Source organism: Drosophila ficusphila, unplaced genomic scaffold (genome assembly GCF_018152265.1).
Source record: "Drosophila ficusphila isolate 14025-0441.05 unplaced genomic scaffold, ASM1815226v1 contig_197, whole genome shotgun sequence".
Classification (NCBI taxonomy): Eukaryota; Metazoa; Arthropoda; class Insecta; order Diptera; family Drosophilidae; genus Drosophila; species Drosophila ficusphila.
The window spans coordinates 4,376,220-4,403,777 of NW_025064091.1; the positions used below are offsets into that span (position 1 = coordinate 4,376,220).

The following is a 27,558-nucleotide window of genomic DNA, read 5'->3' on the forward strand; positions in this document are numbered from 1 at the left end:
GCGTTTCTTATAGTGTGAGACGTACAAAAACGTAATAAAATGTTATCGTGTAAATTAAAGCACTTTAAAAAAAATCGAGCTATTTGATAAGCAAGTGAAACCAATCAGGACGCACTAAATGATTATAATTTAAATTCTGTCTTAAAATGATTGCAGACTTAATATACCGAATATATTGGATGTTTTCTGATAAATATCCTATCTCAATCCTTAAAGTAGGTATCAATTTGTACAGTATTTTTTTCCTTAAGGTGTTAGACACTGACGTAGGTACTGGTTGAACTTGCAAAATATTTATCCTCAGATTTCCTATTAATAAACCCTATGTGCTTGGCCGCAGCTGTTGCGCTATTTACCGCTGCCTTTCGTAATCCCTGCATAGACAAACGATTCGGGCTGGGATTCGTATTCCGATTCCCGATTGTGTGATTACCACCGACAAAACAAACGGCGACATCGGCGGTACGGTACCCGCTTTTTTCTTCTTCTTTTTGCTTGTGTTGTATTTGCTTTCCGCTCGGCGATCATCGCTCGCGTGCCGTTTTCGCAAGTCTGGGGGCTTCTGGCACTTGACTCGCTCTGCTTTTTGCTCATTTCGATTTTGTCAAGCGACGTGTGCGGAACTGAACTGAACGGCGGTTCGGCGAAATCGTCTTGTACTTTCGTTTCTTGTGCGGTGTGGTTGGTTGTTTTGTTGTGCCGTGTTTGCCCCCGAGTCAATATCAAATCTAAATAAGATATTCGTGTTTTTTTATATTAGCAGCGTTCAAACAAAACCGATCTGTGCTTTTTTTTTTCCTGTTCTGTTACTCTTTTTGGTCGTTTTGAAAAATCGCGTGTTTGAAAAATAGAGATTTTGCAGATCAGGCACACCACTGCTTGAGTTCGGCACACTGCTTGCATTCCGGGGCAAATGGCTCAGTCGACGGCGACTACGCCGCGCTACGCCGGCTATAAACCCCTACAAATCGTCAATACCGCTGCTACGGATCCGGATTTAATAGCCATGTGTACGTATAGAGTGCAGATCAGATCTAGATCCCCTGCCCCTCTTAATTTCACCCACGTTGCATAGTTTTCATCGTTTTCGCTGACTCGATTGTCTGGGCTCTCAGGTGGTTTAATCGCGTTTTTAGCATTTATGTGGTTTAATGACATTCTTGGCTTATTAACACAGTTATTAGCTCTTCCGATAATCTGCCAATAGTTCGTGTACACACTCTCCCACTCTCTCCTCTTTTTTTCGCACTTGTTTTGAGTGGATTTTACACACAGCATTGCCATTTACGTCGTTTGTTTATGCGTTGTTCCTCTCCGTAGTTGTCTCGTCATCGAATCACCATCCCCATCAGAATTGAAAAAACGCTTTGTTTTCATTTTCAAATGCCTCAAACGAATATTTCTGCCCCCATCTGCTATTTTGGTATTTTTGTGAATTTTCTTTCCGCCTTTGGCGGCGCATTGTTGTTACGGCGACTGCTAGTTTTCTAGTTTTCTTTGCGCCATATGCAACAAACACAGGTCGCTTTTATTTTCTATCATTTTTCTTTTTGAGGAACCGGAAAAATAGCTCAAAATACAAAACGCAGAGGAAGCACATAGGCGAACGATTTGGCCATTTATTTATTTATTTTTTGTTCCGCTCATATCCGTATCACCTGACCATTTGCACTACCCACACCCTATTTGCCTCCCCCTTTCGTGGCCTTGAGGGCCCGTTATTTATAATTCCGTTTGCTTGGGCCCAGCGGATAGCACTTCGTTGTTCGGGAATGCTTTTCGTCTACGGGAATGTAAAGCTGTCTACGGTTTTGGGCGCCTTATGAATTTTATTTTGCCACATCAAGTTCGATTTTTGTATCGCTGGATTGCTCAAGAAATCTCCCTTAACCGATTTTGTACAGATTTTTGAAGCTTATTCTGGAGCACACCGGATTGTGAGACACTGTAGTGTGCGATGTCGAGTGCAATTTGCCCGGTGTAGAGCAAAAGCTTGGGTGCTTAAAGCTTAAAATCCCTTTTAAGCCCAGCGCACATGACATTGAAACTGAAAGTTGAAGGCTTATCTGCACCGTCGACGATGACAAATGTATACCCTTTAAAAACAATTTGTTGACAGTCAGAAATCCCCTTTAATTGCAAGCAGTAATTGGGATTTTACAACGTTTGGATGGCACTCAGTCAAGAAATCACACAATTAGTTGATATCATAAGTATTTTACATATTTCAGACACTAGGTTGTAGGTAAATGTTGTTTCAACTCAAATATTGTTTATAGGATTTTAGTTCAAAAGTACATATTGGGTATATTTATAATTTATTATTTCTATATTGTAGCCTACTTTCCCTACAACTGTTAAAGCCAATAGCCAACCTAGCAGGCAAAACTCAAACGCCAGCAAGGTGGTCACGAGTGCCATTGGAGCGATTTGCAAGTCGCAATTAGAACTTGGTCAGGTGGTCTAATTGGTATTTAAGGGGGTGGAGCCCATATTTTGCCCTTTTCCCGATCAAGTCAAACAGCTTTGCCAACTAGTAACTGGGCAGGTTCATCATCTTGTAGCATCAAAACTAAAAGGCAAACATTTCCGTATAGTAATCAATGTCAATTGTTGCCAAATCTATGTTTTTATTGGCGAAATGTTAAAGTAAACATTTACGCAGATTATTAATAAAATGACTTTAAGTAAACAAAAACATTGGAACTTTTTGCGAACCATTAAAAGTAGAAACATTCTTTATCAGCATTAAAGCATTGGAATAGTAATTCGAAATCAAAATATGTACTATGAAATCAAAGCGATTCGAAAGAAGACAAAGGGTTCTATGAACATTTGGAGAATATTATCTGCAAATGTGTTTACTCGTGTAAATCCGAATCAGAGATGCTGAGCTAAGGCTTTAGTGTTTATAAAAAAATTCATAGCTAGGGAGAATAATCGGACGAGGCATAGATTATTTATTCCAATAAAATCTGCACTTTAGGTAAAACAAACACAAATGTTATGTTTTTAAACAGTTAACAAAAGCATTAACTTTATTATACCGAATGTTACTGTTGAACTCTCTCTAACCAGTGCGGGTGTACACTTTAAAAAATCTCCATAACGAATAAGATACCCTCTCTGAATAAATATAGAATAAAAAGCTGTTAAGAAAACAGCGTTAATTGTCCCATAAAAGGGGCTGGAATGAGTCACCATGACTCACAGCTAGAAATTGATTGGCAACAGTGATTTCTTTTTGGCCCCACCGACGACCATCAAGCGAAATGGCAGTGAGGTGGAAAGTTTTGCAGTTGCCGTTTAGCGCACCAAATTTAGCATCCCCCCACGCAGCATCAGACTTATCATCATTCGCACCTCACGTGAACACATGCCATGCACCATAAATTATCACCTGAAGTAACAAAACAATAAGCCGATTTGCGGCCGCTGTTGTTTAACGAGGGGCGCAGAGTTGTGGGTGGTTCGGTTTATTAACTTTGCTGTTTGGATACTGGCAGTGATCTTATATTGCCTCTAGTAGCTGATAACGGGGCAACGATAATCGGCAATTGCATTGCCATTATTTGTATGCCGATGGACTCTGCTCTGCGCTCATCTATTTGGTTTAGTCGCCGTCGTTCTTTTCTTTTTTTCGCACTGTGATATTTGTCTTATCAGGAGGTTCGTTCTGTCCAACCGGACTTTCATGTCACAACGATAATTACACTCGTTGCCGTTTCGTCGCTGCCGCCGCTGACAATGTTGTTATTGGAATTATTTTCGGTTGTTCTGATAGTGCGACAGCTGGGGAGAGATTATCAACAAGTCGGCGGAAGATTGTACCACAAGCGACCGCGTGGTCGCATTTGCCAATTTCTGCAGCGCTCAATTACTTTGATTACGCCGTTGATCATTCGGAATGAGTCAGCCTATGACGACGATCTTGTACTCATGCTGCAAGCAGAAGTATCATGTCCTAATAACAAATTCCTGATAAAAACAGGTAATTATTATTAGCAATACATTCAATTGAAATGTTGTCCAATACTTGCTCATAGTAAATATGAACAGATAAATAAATTACCTCTCGATATCAGCTTTGCATTCGAAGTGTAAATAATTGTTTACACTTTTTATATCTCTCCTTGTTTTATTTTCATAGTTTCAGCACGCAGGATGCAGTTCATTTCGAGTTAGATAAGATATTAAAAAAGTGCAAGTGTACCTTTGCGCAACAGATTAAAGTCTTTAATCTTACTTAAAAGGCCTCCTTGTTTTTCTTCTTATCTGCTAAAATAGGCAGGTATGTTTTAAACTTTTTAAAAGTAGGAGATCTCTTTAAGTATTTAAATTAAATACGATACCCCCACGATTTTGGGGTAGACGGGTCTCGACTATGTTTTATAAAAATGTAAGTTTTTAAAATTGCAAACCGTATTTGTCCGCAATTCCGATAAAATAGATTGAATTCAAAACTGGGAACAGGTCTTTAGTTTCGGATTCCTGTTTCTGATAAGAGAGTGCAATTCAGATCATCGATCTGGTTGCACCCGCAGATGCACGTCTCAAATGCGTGATCATCTAACCCAGTCGTATTTGTTTTTGCCGCACTCGACCTTGAGCGGTTCATATGGACCAGTTTGGGAGGAGATAGCTCGATCGGTAGCCGCCTCTATAGGCTAATGACGCACGTATGTATGAGCGATCCGATCCACACAAAATAGGAGGGCCGGCAGTCCACAGAGCCAGAGCTCAATTGCATTGGGAAGCCTTGTGGACAAACACGTGAGGTTCGAGTTAAGTGGTAAGACTTATGAGCTGAACTTTGAATGCGAGCCCGGCAATGTCAATTCAGCCAGGAATCGCAGAAAACTGTGTGCAAATAATTTGACATTTGTGTTTTTTTTTTTGTGTAGCTGCAAATATGCGCTTTGCCTCTGTTATTGTCGTTTCTCAAATACAGTGAAACCTTGATAGATTACACTCATCTCATTCATCCTAATTTCTTTAAATTTGTCTAAAAGCCAAAAAGATTGTATTACATTTCTCGAAAAAATAAATTCAAAACGCGTGGATAGACGTTTACTACTAGTTAATTGTTTTATTTTAAAAGAATCCCCTTTATTATGTAAATAAATAAGACCAAAACAGGTTCGACTTAAAGACGGTTTTAAGCCAAAGAATATTGCCTGTAGCTGCGCAGTTAGGCAAATGATCAACTCACTTCTTTTATTTATTGTTTTTTTTTTCCTAATTGGAGCCCAGTCGTCGTCGTCGTTACAGTTACATTTCGATTTCGATTTCGTGCCATTTGAGCGCCGGCGTCGAGTCGTCGACGCTTGTTTTTATTTTTTTTCTGCCCGCCGACGATCGGGGTTCTCAGAAATCGGCATTAGTTTTTCAGTGTTTGAGCGTTCAGCACAGTGTCTGCTTCATCTTTTTCAATCGCTCTGTTTCGCGGTTTCTGTGCCTCCAGCTCCTCGACGTCTTCAGGCTTTTGTTTCCGATATCCAGGTAATAATTGAAACCACTATACATCGCCTGGCTAAAATAGCGCGCACTTACTAATTATTGCTGACCATAAACGCTAATAAACCCAACCAGTTCCTTAAGTCCATCTGTGTATACTCTGTTGATATCCATTCGAGGTTTGCGTTGAACTCGTTTATTTGTTTGTGTCCCGTCGTGTTGGTCAATTCTGCGCTATCAAGCATTATTCAAGCAAAAAAAAAAAAGATGCTGGCTAAAAAGAGCACTAATCATACTATAACAATATGATAATATATTTTATACTCATTTGGATCTTCCCCTAAAAAAAATTGTTGAAAATTTCGAAAATATTAATGGTTTAAAAGTAATACAATGTCTGGTTTTGTTTAGGCTTTGGGAACACGGCGTTTAAAATTGTCAAGAGGTAATAATGCAATTTTGTTACTACAAGATTACAAGTGTTTAAGTATAGGGTTGTAGTTAAATGAGCGTTTTAAAAATTTGTTGCGTACCGGTATAACTTCATTGATAGCTGTACGAAATACATGTTCCAATTCATATTGCGCGATCGTCTAAAAATGTTTAAGAATTTTGCTTGTGAGCTTGTTGGAAGATACTCATTATACGTAGATCGTCATCTTTGTATTTCCTTTCGTCCCCATAGACTGTTTGTGGGGTTCTGTGCTTGGATTGTTTGGTTTCTCTTTGTTTTTGTTTTCTTTGGTTAGGCGATAAAGGCGATCGCTTTGCTTTATAAATTTTGCCTTGTCTTTATCATTTTTACTGGGACGCTGGTAAAATTCCATCGCAGGTCCCAGCGTATTCGAATTGAAATACCTTAAAAGAGCCGAACACAAGGCCCTAGAGTTTTTATGATTGCTTGGGGTAATAATCAGCAGCGGATCTGCATATAAAAAAATTGAAGCAGACTCATAAATATCGCAAATGGGCATTTGGAATTCCAAGTGTATTTTGTTTGCTGTGTTCTTTGTTTTTTTAGCTCTCCATTTTTATTGCAGATCAGATCGTAGATACTGAGCAACCTGGGAATTTGGCAATTCCAGGTAGTAATCACCTGTGGAAGCCATGTTGACAACCCTGATGCTATCGAACTGCGCCAACAGGTCATAGCCTAACTATCGATAACGCAAAAGAGTGCGAGGAGTAGTCGATACGATTTCAAACGATTCGTCAGCTGTTTTTATTCACTAGTTTCGTTCCGTTTCGTTTTGTTATTTAGCGTGCTTCGTTTATTATTTTCGCTAATTCCGCTCTCCGTTTCTCTCGACTCTCTCTTGCTCTCCCGTTTTTATTTTTGTTTTTGTATCGCCCACGCAGCACGCACGTTTTTGTGTGAGGCTCTTTCTTGCTCAGTCTCAGTTTCACTTTCATTTGTCTTCGATCGTCAAGTGCAAATAAGTCAAATATTAGCCATCCACAGAAACCGCCATACATATGCATACAATTTGTATCTATCCATATATGTATAATTAAAAACGGTCACACATAGATACACAGATGAAAGGCGTTGTTGATTTGTAGGTAAATCTTGGTATATATCCAACATATATCCCCTTGACTTTGACTTTGGCTTTGCTTTTTTCATCCATCCAGCACTCACAAAAACAAACTTGTGATACACAGTCACCCATCTCCACAAACCACATACTCCACACAAGCCATTCAGTAATTAAAAACCAGTAAAACAGCACATTTATGTTTGAAATACTCGACTAATTTCATGTCTCGCCACGCCACAACAACAAACAGCAGCAGCAACAGCAGCAGCAACATCAGCAGCAGCATCATCTGCAGCCACATCAGCTGTTCAGGTTCAAAATCCCGTGGAAGGATCCCCAGCAGAGCTGAAGAAAGCGAACCCTAGTCAAATACTTTCAGCCAGCAGTAATCAGCATCAGATTCAGGACGATCACGAAGACGACGACAAGGACCAAGTAGGAACATTGCCATTGCCATTGCCCCTGACCCACTCCATTAACAAAAGGACACCCGCCCTCGCCCTCAACCCAAATCGCCAAGCACAACCAGCGAACCTAAACCGAACCCCGTCCTACACAGACGACCTGTGCACGTGCTGCAATTGTGCCTACTCCAGTTCCTCCTCCGCATCCTCGACCGCCTCGTCCACATCCTCATCATCAGCCGTCGCCGCCGCCGTTGCCAAGCAGCTAGCTGTCCGCTCAGTGACCGCCACCAGCATCATGGATATGCCCTACAACACCTCGCCGTCGCTACGCGTGCGCACCACTTCGCTGAATCAGCTGAAGAAGACCGCCGACCTGGCCATCGAGAATGAGCTGCACGTCTGCCCGTCGGTGATGTCCGAGGAGCTGCGCAAGCTGCTGCCGCCCACCTCGGAAACGGTGATGACCAAGCCGTTCCCCATTCGCGGCGAGCGAACCATCGCGGACTGCACCACGCCGCATGTGATTGCGATGGTGGGTCTGCCCGCTCGCGGCAAGACCTTCATCTCGAAGAAGCTGGCACGCTATCTCAACTGGATTGGGATCGCAACGCGAGTGTTCAACTTGGGCGAGTACCGGCGACATGCGACCACCGCGTACAAGTCGCACGAGTTCTTTCGCGCCGACAACGAGGAGGCAATGGCCATCCGCAACCGGTGCGCCAACCAGGCGCTCCACGATTCCTGCGAATGGCTGCTGAGCGGCCAGGGCAGCATTGCCGTCTTCGATGCCACCAATTCGACGCGCGACCGCCGCCAGTTGATCCACGACATTGTGGTGAAGCAGCACGGCTTCCGGCTCTTCTTTGTGGAGTCGATCTGCGATGATCCGCAGATCATCGAGCAGAACATTATCGAGGTGAAGGTCAGTTCGCCGGATTACCTGAATATGAACACAGAGCTGGTGGTCAGGGACTTCCTGCAGCGCATCGAGCACTACGAGGAGCGCTATCAGCCCATTGACGAGGTCACCGAGGCGCATCTCAGCTTCATGAAGGTCTACAATGCCGGCAAGAAGGTGGTGGTCTACAACAATGAGGGTCACGTCGAGTCCCGAATCGTTTACTACCTGATGAACATTCACATAACGCCGCGAACCATTTACCTGACCCGTCACGGCGAGAGCGAGCACAACCTGAGCGGTCTGATCGGCGGCGATTCGAATCTGAGCGCCCGTGGCCATCAGTACGCCAATGCCCTGTCCACTTTCATTGCCCAGCAGCAGATCGACGGCCTGCGGGTGTGGACGTCGTGGATGAAGCGGGCCATTCAGACGGTGGCCGATGTGAAGGCGCCACAGGAGCGCTGGAAGGCTCTAAATGAGATCGATGCGGGCCACTGCGAGGAGATGACCTACGAGCAGATCAAGGAGCGCTTCCCCGAGGAGTTTAAGGCGCGCGACGTGAACAAGTTCGCCTATCGCTATCCGCGCGGCGAGAGCTACGAGGATTTGGTGGCCAGACTGGAGCCGGTCATCATGGAGCTGGAGCGGCAGGGCAATGTGCTGGTGGTATCCCACCAGGCCGTGCTGCGCTGCCTGTTCGCCTACTTCCTGGACAAGTCCGCCGATGAGCTGCCCTACCTGTATGTGCCGCTGCACACGGTGATCAAACTGACGCCGGTGGCCTACGGCTGCAAGGTGGAGCACATCAAGCTGCCCATCGATGCGGTGGACACGCACCGTCCGAAGCCCAAGATCCCCGGCGACGTTAGTGAGCCCGGACTGGACGGACTCAGTGGCGAGCTGGTCGCACCCGATGGCGTCGGCAAGGTGCTCATTGTGGGCGACGATGTGGCGACGGCCACCAACGGCAATGGCGGTCGCGTCGATGTCCATCAATGACGACGTCGCCACCTGCTGCACGTGCACCCCGTGCATTCACGTCTACCGCCTCCGAAATCCAAGACAATCTGAATATGAATAAAAGAAAAAACGGCTGCTGGAACGGCTGCCCCATCCGACCTTAGCCATTTGCCATCCCCCTGAATCCCAAATCCCGCACCAATTACTTAACCGAAATCGCATCCCGAACAGCCCAACGGAGACGGACAAAGAGATACGGACATGGTCGTGCCAGTGTGACAAAAGTTGATCGCTGCTCCTGCTCCCAAAAAACAAAACAAAAAAAAAAACTAGAAACAAAAAAAGGAGGATTAGGAGGCCAAGGTGGACGCTACTACTTAATGTTGCATCGGAGGACTGCGATTATGAAATTGTGATTTGATCCATTGTGCTGTTTTTTATTATGTACTTTAATGAACAATTAAATATTTTTAAAATTTTCTAGAACATCTATCTACACTGATAAAAAACCAAGACAAAAACCCAATACAGACTTAAATACTTAGATTTATATTTTGTACGTTTTCTCTTGCCAAAAAAAAAGAGATAATTTTCTTAATTGGGTGTGATAAGTTACTCCTAGCTGTCGAGTACTTTCAGCCACAACTTAGAAAGTAGAATATAATAATGCTATCACTGTAAACAGCTACGTGTGTTTTTTTATCTGCATTATTGTCTATTTTTTTATAGCAGTTTTGTGCGAGTTTTGTTGGCAAGCGAGAGGATAACTCACGGATTCCATTCGACAACTCTGTTTAACCGAAATCACTTACCCGAAACACTTTTATATAGCCTATATGTTTGCTCGTAGATGTATGTGCGGAATAAACAATGTAACTACATTTATACTATCGGACTTAATCAACAATAAATAAATATTAGAAACTATACAAAAATGAATGTTGTTTTATTCGTGTTCAGTACGACGGAAATACAAATACTTTAAGATTTTTAAAGCATCTGAAGACACTCGCACCAAATATTCTATTTGCGCGTGAATAATGAGTTTTGCATTTTCATTTTCGAGTTTTTAAAATAAATTTGCATTTAAAAATAAACTAAGCATGCTTTTAAAATTATTTCGCATTTAATGAAAACAAAAGCAGGCTTTGGGAAATTTCATTTGACAGAATATTTAATTTCTATATCAGTTCATTCCTGGAATTCGTTCCCTTCGTATCTCGTGCGCAATTTCAATCAAAAATAGTTGAGCTAATGCCATAAAAAGAAAGAATATTATTGGTGACGAGTGTGAAGGTGCTTGATACTACTGAAATTATCAATATTGTTAAGCAGTTATTCATTGAAATTTCGATTGGCTTTCAGCTGCCGGGAAGTGTTTCGGGGCGTGTCCTTATCCACGCCTTTTAGATCCACTTTTGCGACGGCAGAAGGGTCACGAAAGTGACGGTAAACCATTCAAGAGACATCGAAGGTCCAGGACGCCTCAAGAACTTCAACAGAATGCCTCGTTTCCGCAACGAGGAGCCCGAGCAGTCGCCCTACAGCGAGGGCGACGTGGTCTGGGTCAAACTACACAACACAGAGATCTGGTGGCCAGGCGAAGTGACATCATCGCAGGACTTCCGCTACACCAACGCAGTGCGGCCTCCTTTCGCCGTTGTGGCCTTCTTCAACGAGAAAACCTTGTGAGTCCTTTTATTTTTAAATCGAAGAGCGCTACTAAACTTAATTTACGCCATGAACAGCGAGCAAGTCAAGTCAGGAAAACTGATTTATCCCTTTCAATGTGATCACAAGGAGGAGTTTATTAAGCGCAGCAGCAGTAAGTATAGTCGCTAGAATATAGCATTCAATAATAGTAAATCTATGAAAGAGGAGGGGTATTAATTTCCTTATGCAAGTACAAACTATTTGTAAAATTGTTAATTAAAAATAACTTCAAGAACTAGCAACTAACACATTTAAAAAATTGGTAATTTCTTAAAAAGTACGATCTATTTTATTTTTTCCAACTCTTTAAATGCCAGAGAACCCAAGAAGGGGTAAATAACTTGTAACTACTCTCTCAAAACCCCGTTCCTATATTTTATGAAATTTCAGAAAAGGCCAGTGCAATGCACATGGGCGAGAAGTTCACCGAGGATGTAGCGCTCGCCGAGTCCCGCACTCAGCAGATGCAGCACCTCGGATCGCATGCCACCGGATCATCCTCTTCGTCCGTGATCGAAAGTAACAGCAACAGCGGCGGTGGCAGCAGTGGCAGTGGCGCCAGTGGCAGCAGCAGTGGTGCTCCCGTTTCCCGGCCGGACACCCTCATCAAGGCGCTGCTCTCGAGCAGCAGCAGCAGCGTTCAGGACAGCAGTGCCAGCAGCAGCGTAGTGCCCTCGCCGTCAGGTCGAGTAAGTAGCTCCTCCTGCAAGCCATTACACTGTTTGTTAATCATTTGATCACCTGTAAACAGGAGCCCACGTTCAGGATCATGGACATCGGGGGCGGCAACCCGCCCGCTTCGGGGGAACGCAGCTCCGCCGAGCCGGGCTACGAGTGCAACATGTGCAGCTTTCGCACGAACAGCATGAGTGTCCTGCTCATCCACCGGCGTGCCCACTTGGAGAGTACGGCGGCGCCACGACAGTCGCGCGCCACTCGACGAGCCAACACCACCTCCCACAGCGTGCTCGAAGTGCAGTACAACAACGAGAGGAGCCAGAGTCGCGACAGCACGCTCTTCACCCAGAACTCGATGCGCTGTCAGTCGCGACACGTTTCCATTGTGGTGGACGCCTCTCTGACGGACAAGGAGCAGCAGAAGATAGCCAAGATTGCCGAGGCAACGATGGCCAGCATCGAGCGCGTGATGCAGCCGAAGCATGCGGGCAGATCCACTTCGCGCTCGACCAGCGTCTCCACGCCCAGCGTCTCCGCGCCGAGCAATCGCAGCACTCGCTACAGCTGCGCCTCATCGCCGCAGGTGCCTTATGCGCGTCGCGTGAATCCACGCGAACAGCGCAGCAGTAAGCGCTCGAATCAACTGAGAGCCACGATGCCGGCTCCCCAATCGCCGCCGACGAAGCATCGACGACTCACGCGCTCGATGAACCGACGGATGCAAGAAGAGAGTCCCCCGGCGCGTCGCTGCACCTTGGCCGCCGCAGCCAGGGGGCAGGCAGAGGTGATGGCGACACCGAGGCGAGGAGCTCCGCTGCGTAAGACGGTGACAACACCACCAGCCGCTCCGCCCGTTGAGAAAACTCCACGGGCCGTCGGACGGCGCAAGCGAACTGTTTCGCGGGCTAGAACATCACTGGCCAGTGAGACTCCTCCACTCGTGCCACCGACTCCTGTGCTGCCTCCGCCGCCGGCAAGCAAGAAGTCGAGAGTTAGCAATCCACCTAGGCGAGCATCTCCATCTCCGTCTCCATCAACAGAGCGAGAACCAGAACCGGAACTAGAACTAGAACGGGAACCAGAAGTAGAATCAGAACCAAAACCAGAACCAGAACCGAAGCCAGCACCTGTGGCTGTTGCCCCACAAAACAAAAAGAATCTCGCGCAGAGCAGCAGCATGGCAGCCTCGCTGCAGCTGCAACAAAGTCTGCTGGCCGAGTGGTGCGACGATGACGATGAGCTGGAGGACTCGCCGTGTACGCCACCTGCTGCCAAGCCAGCCGAGAAGGAGGGCGTCAAGAAGAAGGTTCTCGATAAGCAAGCAGCGGTGCCAATGGAAAAGCATATGGAGCAGGAGAAGACTGAGAGCGTGGCGTCCAAGAAGCGCATACGCAACATACCAAAGAAGGATCGACGCGATGTGGTTATGCAGGAATTCGATCTGGACAGCCAGATGGCGGCGGACGAGACGATTGTCATCCAGGACAGCGATGCCAGCTCCAATGAGAGTGTGGTCTTCGTCGAGGATGTGCCGCGCCAGCGCGGCAAGAGTGTACATCCGCCGCAAGCCAATGGAAATGGCAACGAGAGGGCCAAGTCATCGTCAAAGACATTCAGCAACATCGCATCCTGCTTTGACTTCGAGGAGGAGGAGGACTTGCAGCAGCAGCAGAAGCAGGATGGCCAGAACGGCCTGAGCTACAGGCGTCGCACCAACACCAATCGTCCGGATGCCAATGGCAAGGCGCACCTGGAGGAGGATGCTGACGAGCCGCAAGTGGAGGCGGAACCGGAAAAGGCTGAAAAGCCAAAGAAAAGCAAGCCTGCCACAGGCGATGATCTTTTCAAGGGCTTCGGAGATGTTCAAACAACGACTATTGCAGCCGTTGAAGTGGATGCAGAGCCACCCCAATGTTCCAAGAAGCAGGAGGAGTTGCCTCAGCGAATGGAAATCGAAGAAGCCGAAGAAGAGGCGGTCGATCAACTGAGCATGCACAACAAGGACCGCCAGAAGCGCATCTTCAAGTCGCGTAACAAATCCATTGCAGCAGGCGCCCAAGAAGATGCGATCAATGCGGTGATGCCTAGTGATGAGGAGGAGGAGAAGGAGGTGGAGGTGGAGAAGGAAGAGGAGCCCGAGGGGCAGACAAGCTGCATCTTTAATGGCGCAGAGCGCAGACCGAGCAGCTCGAGCAACAGCCACTCAAATAGCAGTCGCAGCAAGCGGCGCAAGAAATCCAAGACTGAATTGAGCCGTCGATTGAAACGTGGCTCAAAGGCGAAGGTGAATCAGCTGCAGGAGCCGCAGTTGCCGCACGAGGAGGAGCTGAGCTGCAGCAGCAACAGCAACTCGAGCAGCAGCACTTCACACACCAGTCGTTCGAATGAGCATGGCCCAAGACCACTTTCCCCGGAGCCGAGTTCCAGCAACAGTTGCTCGATTGCCTCGAACATTGCGGTCATTTCGGCGGAGGAGGCACGCGAACTGCAGCGCTCGGCTTCCGGTGCTGGTCTCATCCACGCGGCCATTGTGGATGCCACACAGCCGGTGCAGCGCGGTGGCGTGCTCATCCTGGAGGACATTCGGCTGCCCAATTTGTTCGAACCCTTCGGCGGCAGTCTGCACTCATCGGACAGCAATAGCAATAGCAACAGCAACAGCAACAGCAACAGCAACAGCAACATCAGTCGCAGACCGAAATCCCAGCCTCCGGATGTGGATGATGAACAGTCGCGGGACAGGAAAATATACAAGCAGCGAGATCCTTATGGGGAGAAGCATCGGGATGAGAATGATGAGGGTCTAGCTGGAAAGCCAATCGTGGAGGAGGACAAGGAGGAGAAGCCAAAGCCTGAGAAGTGCGATCGAATCAAAGAGAAACATCGGAATGAACAAAATGAGGTTCTGGTCGGAGTAAAAATCACAGGCGAGAACCCTAAGCAGATGAAACGTGATCAAAGCAAGGGAAATCATCGGGAAACCCCATATGAGGGTATATCTGAACAGAAATTCATTGAGGAAAATCAGAAAGAAAAACCAAAAAAGAAGAAGCGGAACAGGGAGAGACATGGGGACGAACCAAAAGTTGGTTTGGCTGAAAAGAAATTCGTCGAGGAAAAACGGGAAGAGAAACCAAATAAGAAGAAAGATCGCAATAGGGAGAAACAACGGGACGAACCTGTTGAGGCACCTCAACTAACTAGACAGAAAATCGAGCAGGCGAAACCGGAAGAGAAACCAAAAAAGAAGAAACGCGATCGAAACAAGGAGAAACATCCGGATCAGCCTGATCAGGATCTAGCTGCAAAGAATTTCGTGGAGCGGAAACAGGAAGAGAAACCCAAAAAGACGAAGCGAGATCATCGCAATAAGGAGAAACCTCGTGAAGAACCTGATGAGAATCTAGCTGGACAGAAGATCGCAGAGGATCACCCAGCAGAGAATCCGAAACCAAAACGAAACGAGCATGAAAATAAGGAGGAGCCAATGGACATCGATGCGGAGAATTCCCGTTCTCTTCCTGGCCGCCAATCGCCAGGAGCGGGACGCTTTGTGCCACATGCACGCGAGGTGCTTCTCAAGGAACGCGAGCAGCAGCTGCTCCGTCAGTACGAAGCCGATGTGGCCAGTGGACGAAGCGTGGAGAAGAGTCGGCTGGCCCGTGAACGCTGGCACCGTTTGACCCCGTCCCCTGGACTTCTGCCGGAACCGGAACCGGAACCAGAACCGGAGGCGTTTGATGAACTCGATGACGAGCATATGATGTTCGTTGGAGAAGACGACGATGATGAGGATCTGGGCAGGCCCCTATCCCTGGAGGAGGAACTGGCCGCCTTGGAACTGGACCTGCCAGCCATCAGGTCGTCCCACGCCTCGCGTCGCTTGGCCAGCTATCCGCAGGTCAATCCAATGGCCACGAAGGCATTTATCTTCGGCACAAGGAAGCCGTCGCGGCACTACAGCTGCACCCGAATCCTCAGCGACGAGGACGTGGAGAAGGCCCACCAGCAGCTGGTCGATCTGCGCCAGCAGATGGAGGCTCTGCGCTCGAGCGCCTGCAACTCGGTGGCCAGTAGTCCGCCGTCATCCGGCGTCCATCGCCGACATCTTCGCCGCTCAAGGAACTCAGGAAGCGGTACGCGCAGCGATACAGCCGAGGATTCTTCGTGCGAGGACAAGGATGGCCAAGAAAGTTCCGAAAACGTATGTGACGATGATGATGACTATCTGATTCGTAGGATGACATTGCCATAAAGCCCTTCCCTACTTTGACCGATTTTGTTTATCTCAATAAAAATAACAATTAACCAATAGGTTTTATTAACATTATTATTTAGGAACTTTATTTTTGTTTATGGTTTTTATTTTATTTGTTGAGTTTTGTTAAAACACTAAGTTTTAAAAGCCTTAAAATGCTATAGTCAACATTGACTAAGGTAGAATTTGTCCAAAGTTTTTTGCGTCAAAGATTACGGAGAACTTTATCGATAAAAAAGTCTATTTTTTTGACATTATGACAGTTATTTTTACAAAAACAAAAACAAAATGACATGTAAAACCTATGTTAAGTAATGTTTTTTTTACGTTTTAATGTTGCCACTCTATTTAAGCAGAACTTTTTACAACCCTAAAGAATCATTTAAGAGAGGAAAGGGCTTTCATATTCCAACATTTAACTGTAATGTCTTCCTTCAGTCATTTTCGAACATTCAACCATTCGACCCATTTAACACTGACTTTCAATTCCTTGCAGCCACCACAATTGTGCGCTGGACGCATTTGCGCGGTGATGACTCGACCGATTCCGGGCTACAGCCACACATTCATGCTCTGCTCGCTGAACAACAACAACTTTACGCCGCTGAACAATGTGGCCCTGTACCTGGACAACGAGAAGAACCACTTGGTGCCGGTGCCGCGGGAGGCGCTACTGGAACCACCACGTCTGGCCGACGGTCATCCGCTGTCCGCCGTCTTTGCGGACATTGATTTCCTGGGCGGCGAGGCGGTGGCCCAGGTGGTGGAGCCATCGGACACGGAGGCGGGAACCGAAGGAGTTGACCTAAATCCGGATGTGCAACAGAATGATATTGAGCGGGTTTTGTCGCCGCAAATTCTATCGCTTTGCGAAGCGGACAACGACGTTGTGCCGCCGGTGGACTCGATGGGCATCATGACACCGCTCAGCCAGGTGACCGAGGGAAGCGCCTTGGCTCCCGGGAACTTCGTGAACGAGGAGGAAGAGCTATCCCTGCCCGAGGATCAGCTACAGGCGAACATACTGCAGTTGAATGTGAATGGCCACCGCCTGGAATTGGATCCCTCGGTGCTGTTTAGCATTGCCGAGCAGCCGGACTCCTGCATCGAGCTGAGTGTGAACGAGACGGGGTCGAGCAGCTCGGGAGGAGGAGTATCGAACAGCAGCCTGAGAGCCGTGCTCCATGCTCGCGACATCCTGCAGGCAGCTCAAGTCTACTTGCAGGCGCGCGATCTGCAGCTGGTCAATGTGGAGGATATGACGTTGGACGACGGGGAAACGGTGGCACCCTCGATGGCAGCTGTGCCCGCCACGGATCTGCTGTCGCAGGCACTCGCCGGCAGCCAGGTGGTGGACGATACGGACTTTGTGAATGCAGCCAACGCTGGCGTTGGTCTGCTCCACATCGACACGCGCATCGGTGGTGGGCTCCTGCACGTGGGCAACGACGATCCCGGCGGTGTGGTGATCCTCTCCCATCCAATGGCTCCGCAGAACGTCCACCTAACACCACCGATAACGGCGCGCACGAACGAAACGAATGCGCTGCTCGATCAGACGCCCATTATGTCCACGCTGGAGAATCCCAGCATGCAGCTGCGTCGCGTGTCTCCGCTGGTCGAGGGCAATCTGGAGGACAGCCTGGCCGTCCTGGGGGTGACGAACGGCAGCGGAGTGCCCACCTCGCTGGAGTTGCCCATCACCGTAACCAATCCGGCCATTGCATCACGAATGTCGGCGGCTCCCGTCGCCGATATGCTGCAGTTCGCTCCCTTTCAGTAAACCAGACTTGGATGGGGCACCACACCACAAACACATACAAACACACACAAACAAACACACTCAAACACACACACACACACACAGTCCACACATTGAAGATTAATTTGCTTTATTTTTGTTACAATTTTTTTGCGTACCATCTAAGAGCTTTATTCGTTAGACTTAGTCAAAGCAGGCGGTGCGTTGTATTTTGTGCATTGTATTTTGTGCATTGTATTTTGTGAATTGTATTTCTGTACCTTTTCGTTAGTTGAATTTAATTGACGACCAACGACATTTAGCGAGAATGTCATCGCAGATATTTTAGCTGCTTCGTTGGAGAAGCACTTTAAGTTCGATGATGCGGCTCCCCTTACATTGCAAATGTATAATGGGGAGCCCGAAACACATTAGCTCGTAAACGATTTTATAACCATCGCATAGATTTCGCATCTATCAGAACAGAACAGACGAAGCTGAACAAAAATGAGAAGCCAGCGAGGAAGTAGCACCAAAGCAAAACTTACGACGTATAACATAAAATCAGAACAGAACAGAACATGCAACGCAGGATATATAGGACCCTAGTTTAAAACTCATGTGAGCAGGAAGCGCACTTATATTTAATTAACATAAATGACTATACCAATGTGTGTAAGATATGTCAGTCTCTACGTTGAAAAAATGTATAATTTAAGCCAAGAATGAACGAATGGCAGTTCGAGCTGCCCAGCCTTGGCAACTATTTAAATATTTAAATAAAGGCAACATGTGCGACAAAGATGTATGTTATTTTTTTGGACGCGGGTAAATCAAAACAACTAATTAATAATATAGAAATCAGGTTTTTGAATGTGGAGCACAAAAAGGGATCCAATGAATCCCATGCCAAAACCTGTTTAAGTAACAGCTCAGCCATTTAATTTGGTTTCCTTTATTGAGTTTTAACAATTGCATGATGATTTTGCATTACAATTCGCTTAATTATTAATAACAATTGCTTTTCATTTCATAGCATTTGTGTATTTCTCTCTTGGTTTGAATAGGTTTAATTTGTGTTCTGTTTAAAATAAAGTTATTGTAACCGTTTACACTCTTTTACAACTTTCAACTAGTCTGGCTTCCATTTCACACGTTTATTGCCTCGAATTTGACAAAATTGTTGCCTTCTTTAAGTGGGTCGGCTGCACGCTGCACAAGGGAGCTCACTTAACTCAAAAGACTAAACAAATTAGAAAATCAATATTCAATAAATAATTAATTAACATTACTCTTTTTGCGTACGAATTATATAAACAATAATAACTCAAGGTTTTGGCTGGATGGCGACAAAAATACTTTACTACCGCAAGTAAAATTGGCAATTTAACGAATTTTAGCGCTTGCAAGTTTTGGCCTAAGCAAATTAAATAATATACCTAGGTATTCGAACGTAAAAATACTTTAGGTAGTGCTTTCTCTTTATACAATTTTCGTTGTTTCCTTGCTTTCGTGGAAATTTTGGCAAAATTGAAAAGGATAAAACGTAAGAAACATTCGGCAAAGTTTAGTGAGTGTTGTGTTTGTTGTTATGTTGGTTGTTGGTAGTTGTTGCTATATAGTTTTTGGTTTGGGGCGAGTGTTTAACTGCTGTTGTTCATACTGCATCATCTTCCCTCTCCACAATATTCCTGGCGATCTTTTCTCTCTGCTCCATCAGTTGCTGCTGCTGTTGTTGTTGTTGTTGTTGCTGTTGTTGGCGATACTCTTGCTACAGTTTGTGGCGGATGATCTACAGCTTGGCGCAGATCTCGTTCGTGAACTCGGAGCACTTGGCACGGCCGCCAAGATCACCGGTGAGGTACTTGCCCTCCTTGATGGTCTCGAAGGCGGCCCGCTCGATTTTATCGGCGTACGAGTTGAGCTCCATGTGACGCAGCATCATCACTGCCGAAAGGAGCAGGGCAGTGGGGTTGGCCAGATCCTTGCCAGCAATATCGGGGGCAGTGCCGTGCACAGACTCGAAGAGAGCGCCGTTCAGTCCCATGTTTCCGGAGGGCGTCAGACCGAGGCCGCCCACCAAACCGGCGCACATATCCGACAGAATATCACCATACAGATTGGGCATGACCTGATTTGGATCACCATTATTAGATAGGCTCAATAATCACTTAGAAGGTCGAGTTAACCCACCAGCACGTCGTATTTTCCGGGGTTCTGCACCATGTTCAGGCACACCGTGTCCAGGTACTTCTCCTCGAACTGGATCTCTGGATACTTCTGGGCCATGTCGCGCACACAACGCAGGAAGAGGCCATCGGACATGCGCCTGTTGGAGAAACGCACACGTGATTGCTGAGTGTACCGACGAATAGGAGGGACTATTCCCCCATACCGACTTACATAATGTTTGCCTTGTGCACCACAGTCACCTTCTTGCGGTTGTTGTTCTTGGCATACTGGAAAGCATACTCGGCCACACGCTTCGAGGCTTCCTCGGTGATCAGCTTGATGCTCTGCACAACGCCATCGACGATCTCGTGCTCGATGCCGGAGTACTCGCCCTCGGTGTTCTCGCGAATGGTGACGACGTCGACATCGTCGTACAGCGTCTTGTAGCCCTCGAGACTCCGGCAGGGACGCACGTTGGCGTACAGGTTGAACTCCTTGCGCAGGGCCAGATTCAGCGAGCGGTGTCCCTTGCCCACGGGCGTCATCAGGGGACCCTTCAGGCCGATCTTGTTCGTGTTCACCGAGTCAATGGCCGCCTGTGGGATTCCGAACTTGCCATCGGCTCCCTGTTTTCATGACACACAAAAAGGGGAACGTAAAGAGCAATTAATGGAGATTTCTATAATATGACTGCACAAGAATTTTTCGTAAAATATATTTTATTTTTTTCAAAATAATTGTAAGCAAAATGTCAATATTAAAACATTTTGGTTGAAACTCCTTTATAATAAATATTGATAATATATGTATATAAAAACAATTATAAAAGCTACACTAACTAGCAAACATATTTGAAAATAAAATATTTGGAAATTACTGAATAGAATAACTGCCTGGAAATCAACTTTCATTTTTAAATTTCCCGCCCCAATAACCTCCATTGTTGCCACCTGTTGCCAAAAAGGCCATTCACATCGATAGCGCGGTCAATTTGAAATTGAACTGGCGCTTGGTTTGGCCCGGTTATTACGACACTCACCCGCACGGGGGTCACATCCACAGCCTCCCACTCGATGGGCACATTTGCCGCGGTGAAAATCTTCTGGACGGCGGCAGAGATCTCGGGTCCGATGCCATCGCCGGGGATTAGGGTGACCTTCTTGGTGCCGGAGGAGTAGGACCGGCTGGCGGCGGGAGTCGCGTTGACCTGCAAATGGAGGTCACTGGGTTACAAGGGGTTGAAAAAACTCAACAAAATAAAACGGAAAATAGCTCTGAATAGGCAGCACATCTAGAAGGATTACATAAGTTGTCATGCCAAAACAACAATCTCGTCGTCAGTCGCTGCAGCCCCCTCCCCTTTCCCAGCCAGCAGCCCCTCCACGCCAAACATCCAACAATGTTGAGGTTAGAGAGCATAAATTATTCCCACGGTGTTGATAAGAAATCCAAATCCGAACCCAATCTCGGTAACTGTTTTTTACGCTGCGCGGGCGTTAGTAGGAGGTGGGGTGGTGGGTGTCTCGCGAGGGGTGGTAACCACTCGACAGCGTTTATCGATATCTCGGCCACGCAACGAGGGAGCGAGAGGGAGAGTGTTATGTAAAGGGAATGCGAATATGCTGATGCTGCTGCTCATTTTCGCCGGAAGGAGGACAGCTGATATCCTTTTATGGGGGATCGTGGGTCAAGGATCCCCGATTCCGGATACATCCGGTGCTGCTGGGGAAGACCAACCTTCGTTGCTGGCGTCACAGTTGCCGGAGCATCACGCGCAGCTATCAAACCCAATTGATTAAGCTGCAAGTATTTTGCGTAATGTGTTGTTGTCGGTGGGTTTTGATTTAGTTGGTTGATTGGTAGATTGGTTGATTGGCAGTTTGGTTATCGTTGGAGCAGGCAGGACCGTTCGGAGTAGAAACAAAATCGCAATGTTAGTACTTTTTGTCAGCCAGTGCACGTAATCAACTGCAGTCCTTTTTAGGGATTTCGATGTGGGCGGGTAGGGGGCGTGGCCGGGTCAATTCAACTTAAAGCCTACACACACACAAAGCACACACAGACACACGGGGCTCTTACAATTTTCTGTATGAATCGAGCAGCCATTGCGTTGCCTCGGTTTTTTTTGCACTGTATAGAAAAAAGTCTGTCTTATTTAGTCTGCGCCCGCCGTAGTCGCCACCTTGCGGAAATCTGGCGAATCTGCGGCTTATCGGCCGATAGACAGTGGGGGCATCAAGATTGCCACCCTGTCGGCAACTTACCCTTGCTAATTAAATGCATCCACTTGGCGGCGGCATCGGGCAGGTTTTCGGCTAGTGTGAACACCGATATCGCCCCCAACGGTCAGTTATCGATAGACAATATCCGTTTTTGGCATAGTCCGCGGTCTGGCAACACTTGCAGGACGCCGCAATCGATACACCGAAGCGTGACAATCGATAGTTTCGAGTGTATCCCTTGCAACCTTGCCACAGTTTAAATTAACTTTGAGCATTCGCTCAAATTTTCAGCACTATTTTTTCGTAAAACTCGTCCTGTGGTGCATTTAATCGGGGCGAAGAGCATAAATTTTCGATCGCGAACTGTAGTGCTAGTCGCGAATTGTAAAGGATCACTATCGGAACTGCTGGGTAAACGCTTAAGAAAAATCGGTCCAACCGACAGACAAAGCTGCACTGCGGTCGTCATTGGAAAAGTGCGCTGTGCACGGACGACGGTACGCGAGCGAGCTAGTTTTTTTTTTTCCATTTCTCGCGTTTGAGTTTGGGTTTTCGGTTACCTGCGCGCAACAACCCCGTTGTTCTGCCCGTTTGGTGCGGTGGTCTACAGTTTTGGGCCAACTAATAACCAGTTGAGTGGTGTCCGACTTTTCCGAGTCCCGGCAGTCGGCTAAACTACGTAAGCGGGGCGAAAGCAGTCCCATTGAACTCCGTGTGGCAGTCAGCAATTTTTCGGTTGTGCGTGCTTCTCGGGGCACCAGTCTACCAGGTAGGTGGACGCTGTCACTATTAATATAGATTGCACAAATCTCGCAAGGAATCACCCAATTCCTATACCAAAGATCCGTAAGCATTTGCAATCTCAGCTGGCTTGGCCCTCACCCACACACGCGTCGCACTCACAAGCATGCACACACTTTCACGCGAGCGTACACACGCGTCAGTGTGAATGTATCTGTTTGACAGCGCACTTCTCGGTGGTCGTTATGGGCAAAAGTGAGACTCGCAAAGCGCACACTCTCGCACCGAATGCTCCAAAGAGTTTCCATTTGTGGTGGATTTTTCAACGGGAGGAAATCCGTGCATCGTCCAAATTATTAACAAATACCTCGCGTTCTTCCTGCTTGCAGCATTTGCAATCGTTTGGCCACAGCCAGCAACCTGGAGAAGCAAAATAAGCGCGCCCAGCTCATCCGGGACAAGATGGTGTTGGCAGAGCGCAACACCACGGACGTGGTGCGCAACGGCCGTAGGTCGCGCGGTCCCAGTCCCAATACGCATACATCCGGAGGCGGTGGAGGCGGCGGCGTGGCCAACACACCCAGTCTGGTTGGCGGCGGAGGAGGAGCGGCCAGTGGAGGCGGCGGTGGAAATTCCGGAAATGCCAATTCCAATGAGAAGAACAACACAAATGTGCCCGGTGCCGGGACGCCGGAGAGCTCCGATGATGACAATTGTAAGTGGCTAGCAATGAAATCCTTTCTTGTGTTTCAAAACTCACTATTTCCAACTTGTTATTCAGCCACCAAGCGCAACGGAAAGAGCAAGGCGAAACAATCTGAGTACGAAGGTGGGTTACGAAATTTTTCGACTCCAATACCATTAACTAATAAAATAAAACCCTTTTCCACAGAGAAAATCCGCGTGGGTCGCGACTACCAAGCGGTTTGTCCCCCACTCGTTCCCGAAGTGGAAAGACGTCCCGAGCAAATGAATGAAAGGGCCCTGTTAGTTTGGTCACCCACCAAGGAGATACCAGATCTTAAACGTATGCAGAAACTAAGGAACTGCCTTTGGTGATGTACTTACTACCTTTTTAATCATCTTTCAGTGGAGGAGTACATCTCAGTGGCGAAGGAGAAGTACGGCTACAATGGCGAACAGGCCTTGGGCATGCTCTTCTGGCACAAACACGATCTGGAGCGGGCTGTAATGGATCTGGCCAACTTCACACCCTTTCCGGACGAGTGGACTATCGAGGACAAGGTGCTGTTCGAGCAGGCCTTTCAATTCCACGGGAAGAGCTTCCACCGCATCCGCCAGATGGTCAGTTTAGTGGGCTTCTGCTGCTACTTTAACTAACTCCTGCTCATTTCACAGCTGCCAGACAAATCAATCGCCAGTTTGGTGAAGTACTACTACTCGTGGAAGAAGACGCGCCACCGCAGCAGCGCCATGGATCGCCAGGAGAAGACCGTCAAGGCGGTGGTCAAGGATGGCTCCGAGAATGGCAGCGAAGTGGGCAGCAATGAGGAGTCAGATAACGATGACAAGGTAATTATCAGCTAGAATTAGCCAAGCGACAAGCCAAAAGATCCTTTCCCGCTCCCAAAACACACACACACACACATACATCACATCAAACACTGCTCATCCATACACACACTCGCTTTGAGAACAAAAACCACAGCCAAAAAGAGACGGCTCCTGTTTCGCCTCTCCTCGTAAGTCCACCGACTAAGTAAGTTAGTAGTATTATGTGCGCCAGGGCAGCTTATAACACAAAGATTAGGATACGGATGTAAATTCAGAGCTAAAAGTACTACAAATTGTTTTCTTCGAGACCCAAGTAAATGCCTAAAATTGTCAAACACAAAATAGCCTTAGCAGGTTTTTAAACAAGAAATGGAAAATCATGAGATTTAATTATTTCATTCAGCGTTAAACACCAAACTTAAAGAAAGGTTTAACAAGATTTAAAGCAACTTAAGATCCTAGGCTTTTTTGTTTTCTATATCCTTTATCCCTCGACTTGCCAAAGGTTTGTAGTTCGGACTGTACCCACTATGGCTCTTCCCCATTTTTAGCCAGCGATGTATGTCGTTTCAAAGTCTGGTTCGTTATTTTTCAGATAATCGCCGTGCCTGCATACATCTCATAAAATTTTAAATCAATACCCGAACACACACACAAACAAACGAATACCAAAAACAATAATTGACCAGCATCTATAAGACTTATAAACAAAGTAATGATACATTTTCGTTCGTACACAGAGAGAAAGAGAGATTGCAAACACAGAGAAGTTGCGATAATGTATTGCGCAGAGGTTAACCGGATTTGTTTGATTTGCTTGAGATTTTTTTTATCATCGCGGTAAATCAGCAAATTAATCAGGTCGGCACTAGACTAAGGCAAAGCAACAAAACGATTTGTTCTTTGTTCATACACACACATACACCTATATAAATAGTATATACAAATTATAAATATTTTTTTTAAATAATTATAAATAGCATGGTAAATTATTATACGTAAAATAGTAATTTATAAAATGAGATTGATTAAGAATAACGCATTTAACTATTAAAGTATATAACGCAAAACCTAAATTATGTAGAATTATACATATTTGTATACAGTGAGAGTGGAAAGGAGGAAGGCATTATCTCCCTTTTCCAGCTCACTCAACCACAGACGATAATCATGATGGATCATCAACACACCTAATGCTAAATCCTAATAAATGCATATCTTGTTTGCAAAAAGATTAAACAAAAACCCAACAACCAACAATTTATATGTGTTTCTTATTCATAGAGATTCGTTTCGCTTCTTCGTTTCCATCTGTATTTTTGTTCGATAATTCCCTCAAATCGTTATCCATTCGCCAGCACTTATGTACACAGATCCACAAAAACACCTACACATAGCATACATCCATTAATCTGATCCAACTTTCACTCATTCCCGCATCCTGAAACACAAACCAACACAAACCAACACAAACCAACACAAACCAACACAAACCCTCACAAACCCACCCAGTTCCCAAACGCTTTTACAGAATACTTTTCTATATCTACCATTGTATACACATGTATGGCATAAGATTCCTATATTGCCTGACATTCGAATCGGATTTCTGATCTCTTTGATTGCCTTGCTTCAAATCGAACAGAACTGTAATGTAAAAATCAGCGGTCCCCTTTCGTTTATGAGTTTAGTCGTTAACTATATTTTCTTTAGTCAAGGATACTAGGTTCTGTTATTCAGATATGAGATCCCTTAGAAAAAAAGAAAGCAAATCTTTGGAACTTGGTATTTGATTAACTATACCCAAATATAGGAGCTTCGTTTATTTTTTTATATTGGCATTTAGAGAGGGATCGGGATTGTTTTTCAGGGTGCTTGGGTTCGGGTTTGGGTGTTGGGATGAGAGAGCGTGGCAAGATCGTAACGTACTAGCGAAAAAACATCGTTTAAAAATTCCGTTGACAATAAAAAATGAAAAAAAAAAAAAAATCAACCAGGAGAGCAACAACAGACAACCCAAATACAATCTAGTAATTGTTAAGTGTTACCAACTGAACTAAAGCAACAACCAAATACGTTTTTTCTCTTCTCTTTGCATTTACTGTACAAAAATCGCAACAATCAAAATACACCATTAAACCAATAACCCGACCTGAAACTGTCCGAATCGAAAACGAATAATCAAATCAAATCAAAAACAATTTGAAAAACGAAAAATGCAAACATACCCAAACAAACGTTGCTTCATATTCATAATGATTGTTGCTGCAATTCCCACATCGTTGCAATCCTGTTGTGGCAGAAGGGGCAAGGCAACAATAGCAACAGTACAACAAACACAGAAGCCACCGCGAACTCAGCCAACACCAATTCCCCCGCAAACACAGTCACCACAAGCAACAACAACAATCACAGCAGCAGCAGCAACAGTAACAGCAACAGCAACAGCGGCAACAACCATACCAACAACAGCAGCAACAACAACAACAATGGGGATGAGAACAACCAAGGCGGCGGCGGCGGCGGCGGCGGTGGCAGCAACAGCAGCAGCAACACGAGCAACAACGAATTGGACTCGGAGCAGTTGTCCATCTTTGCGGGGAACAACGTTCAGGGCGATGAGGTGTTGGGAGTCCTTGGCCAGTCCATCGAAGGCGCCACAAATGGCGGCGGCAACAACAATGGCGAACTCGGTGCCGACAACTTGCGTCGCATGGTTGTTGGCGGTTTTTGCAAGATTTGCAACGTGGTGTGCCACGTGCTGCACGAATCGCCGTTGGGTCGAATGTGCAAGAGTTGCCACGCCCACTGGAGGTAGATATATATAGCATCGGAAGATCAGCAAGACCTAATGCCAAGTTTTCTATCTCTTTTTTCCCCCCACAACCCCCTCTCGAATCTTTTCTCCAAACCCGACTTTCAAAAACGTTGCATTCACTTGACTTTTGTCACAAAAAAAAAAACACATGAAAACTTTCGATTCGAAGGCGAACGGGCAACAAGCGTCCCATTTCCGGTCCGGAGGGCAATGCTCCTCGCAGATCCACACACAATTGCGCCGCCACCGCGGACCGATCCAAACGCAAGCCGCCCAAGGGCATGTACATCAACCACGACGATCTCACTGCCCTCGCCAGCTGCAAGAACCCCAGCGTCTATTTGGCGGAACGCGATCGCAAGATCACAGCCCTCATGGCCGAAGTAAGCGATTTGCAGGAGAGAATTAGTCCCTCCCCTCATTCCCATTTAATT

The 27,558-nt window shown here is 46.4% G+C and overlaps 3 protein-coding genes across 7 annotated transcripts in view; 2 read left to right on the plus strand and 1 right to left on the minus strand.

Moving 5' to 3' along the window:
* Positions 1-27,558, plus strand: part of LOC108097677 — a 32,018-nt gene that overhangs the window by 1,842 nt on the left and 2,618 nt on the right. The window contains exons 2-17 of the mRNA XM_043209565.1: positions 10,632-10,954; positions 11,015-11,091; positions 11,370-11,668; positions 11,731-15,861; positions 16,412-17,694; positions 19,889-20,004; positions 20,085-20,239; positions 20,294-20,426; positions 20,891-21,002; positions 23,181-23,506; positions 23,573-23,620; positions 23,684-23,818; positions 23,882-24,096; positions 24,151-24,324; positions 26,609-27,120; positions 27,294-27,507. Coding sequence (XP_043065500.1) covers positions 10,770-10,954; positions 11,015-11,091; positions 11,370-11,668; positions 11,731-15,861; positions 16,412-17,694; positions 19,889-20,004; positions 20,085-20,239; positions 20,294-20,426; positions 20,891-21,002; positions 23,181-23,506; positions 23,573-23,620; positions 23,684-23,818; positions 23,882-24,096; positions 24,151-24,324; positions 26,609-27,120; positions 27,294-27,507 — 8,115 coding nt within the window. The 5' untranslated portion in view covers positions 10,632-10,769. The remainder of the gene's footprint in view (positions 1-10,631; positions 10,955-11,014; positions 11,092-11,369; positions 11,669-11,730; positions 15,862-16,411; positions 17,695-19,888; positions 20,005-20,084; positions 20,240-20,293; positions 20,427-20,890; positions 21,003-23,180; positions 23,507-23,572; positions 23,621-23,683; positions 23,819-23,881; positions 24,097-24,150; positions 24,325-26,608; positions 27,121-27,293; positions 27,508-27,558) is intronic.
* LOC108097412 (6-phosphofructo-2-kinase/fructose-2,6-bisphosphatase 1) lies at positions 513-10,201 on the plus strand. 4 transcript variants are annotated; one of them, XM_017199670.2, is made up of 2 exons: positions 513-1,010; positions 7,252-10,201. In XM_017199670.2, the coding sequence occupies exons 1-2, from the start codon at positions 914-916 to the stop codon at positions 9,303-9,305; spliced, it is 2,151 nt and encodes a 716-aa protein (XP_017055159.1). In that variant the 5' UTR covers positions 513-913; the 3' UTR covers positions 9,306-10,201. The 4 variants fall into 4 exon arrangements, with proteins under 4 accessions (XP_017055159.1, XP_017055158.1, XP_017055161.1 ...); XM_017199669.2 differs by having other exon boundaries at positions 515-1,010; positions 7,249-10,201; XM_017199672.2 differs by lacking the exon at positions 513-1,010 and adding an exon at positions 4,777-4,792 and having other exon boundaries at positions 7,249-10,201.
* LOC108097414 (probable isocitrate dehydrogenase [NAD] subunit alpha, mitochondrial) lies at positions 18,596-22,033 on the minus strand. Of its 2 annotated transcripts, XM_017199678.2 has the most exons (6): positions 21,908-22,013; positions 21,566-21,628; positions 20,868-21,035; positions 20,060-20,454; positions 19,850-19,985; positions 18,596-19,787 (listed from the first exon to the last, which is right to left on the minus strand). In XM_017199678.2, exons 1-6 carry the CDS (start codon positions 21,932-21,934, stop codon positions 19,449-19,451), a joined length of 1,128 nt encoding a protein of 375 aa, XP_017055167.1. In that variant the 5' UTR covers positions 21,935-22,013; the 3' UTR covers positions 18,596-19,448. The 2 variants fall into 2 exon arrangements, with proteins under 2 accessions (XP_017055167.1, XP_017055168.1); XM_017199679.2 differs by lacking the exon at positions 21,566-21,628 and having other exon boundaries at positions 21,908-22,033.

Excerpts from the sequence above, each read along its gene's own strand:
- LOC108097412 (XM_017199669.2), top strand. The coding sequence starts at position 914 with ATGGCTCAGTCGACGGCGACTACGCCGCGCTACGCCGGCTATAAACCC. Across the intron at positions 1,011-7,248 it reads TCCGGATTTAATAGCCATGT|CAGCAGCAACAGCAGCAGCA; the intron begins GTACGTATAGAG and ends AACAACAAACAG.
- LOC108097414 (XM_017199678.2), bottom strand. The coding sequence starts at position 21,934 with ATGGCTGCTCGATTCATACAGAAAATT. Across the intron at positions 21,629-21,907 it reads CTCGATTCATACAGAAAATT|CTTAATCAATTGGGTTTGAT; the intron begins GTAAGAGCCCCG and ends AAATACTTGCAG. Across the intron at positions 20,455-20,867 it reads TGGATGTGACCCCCGTGCGG|GGAGCCGATGGCAAGTTCGG; the intron begins GTGAGTGTCGTA and ends TCATGAAAACAG.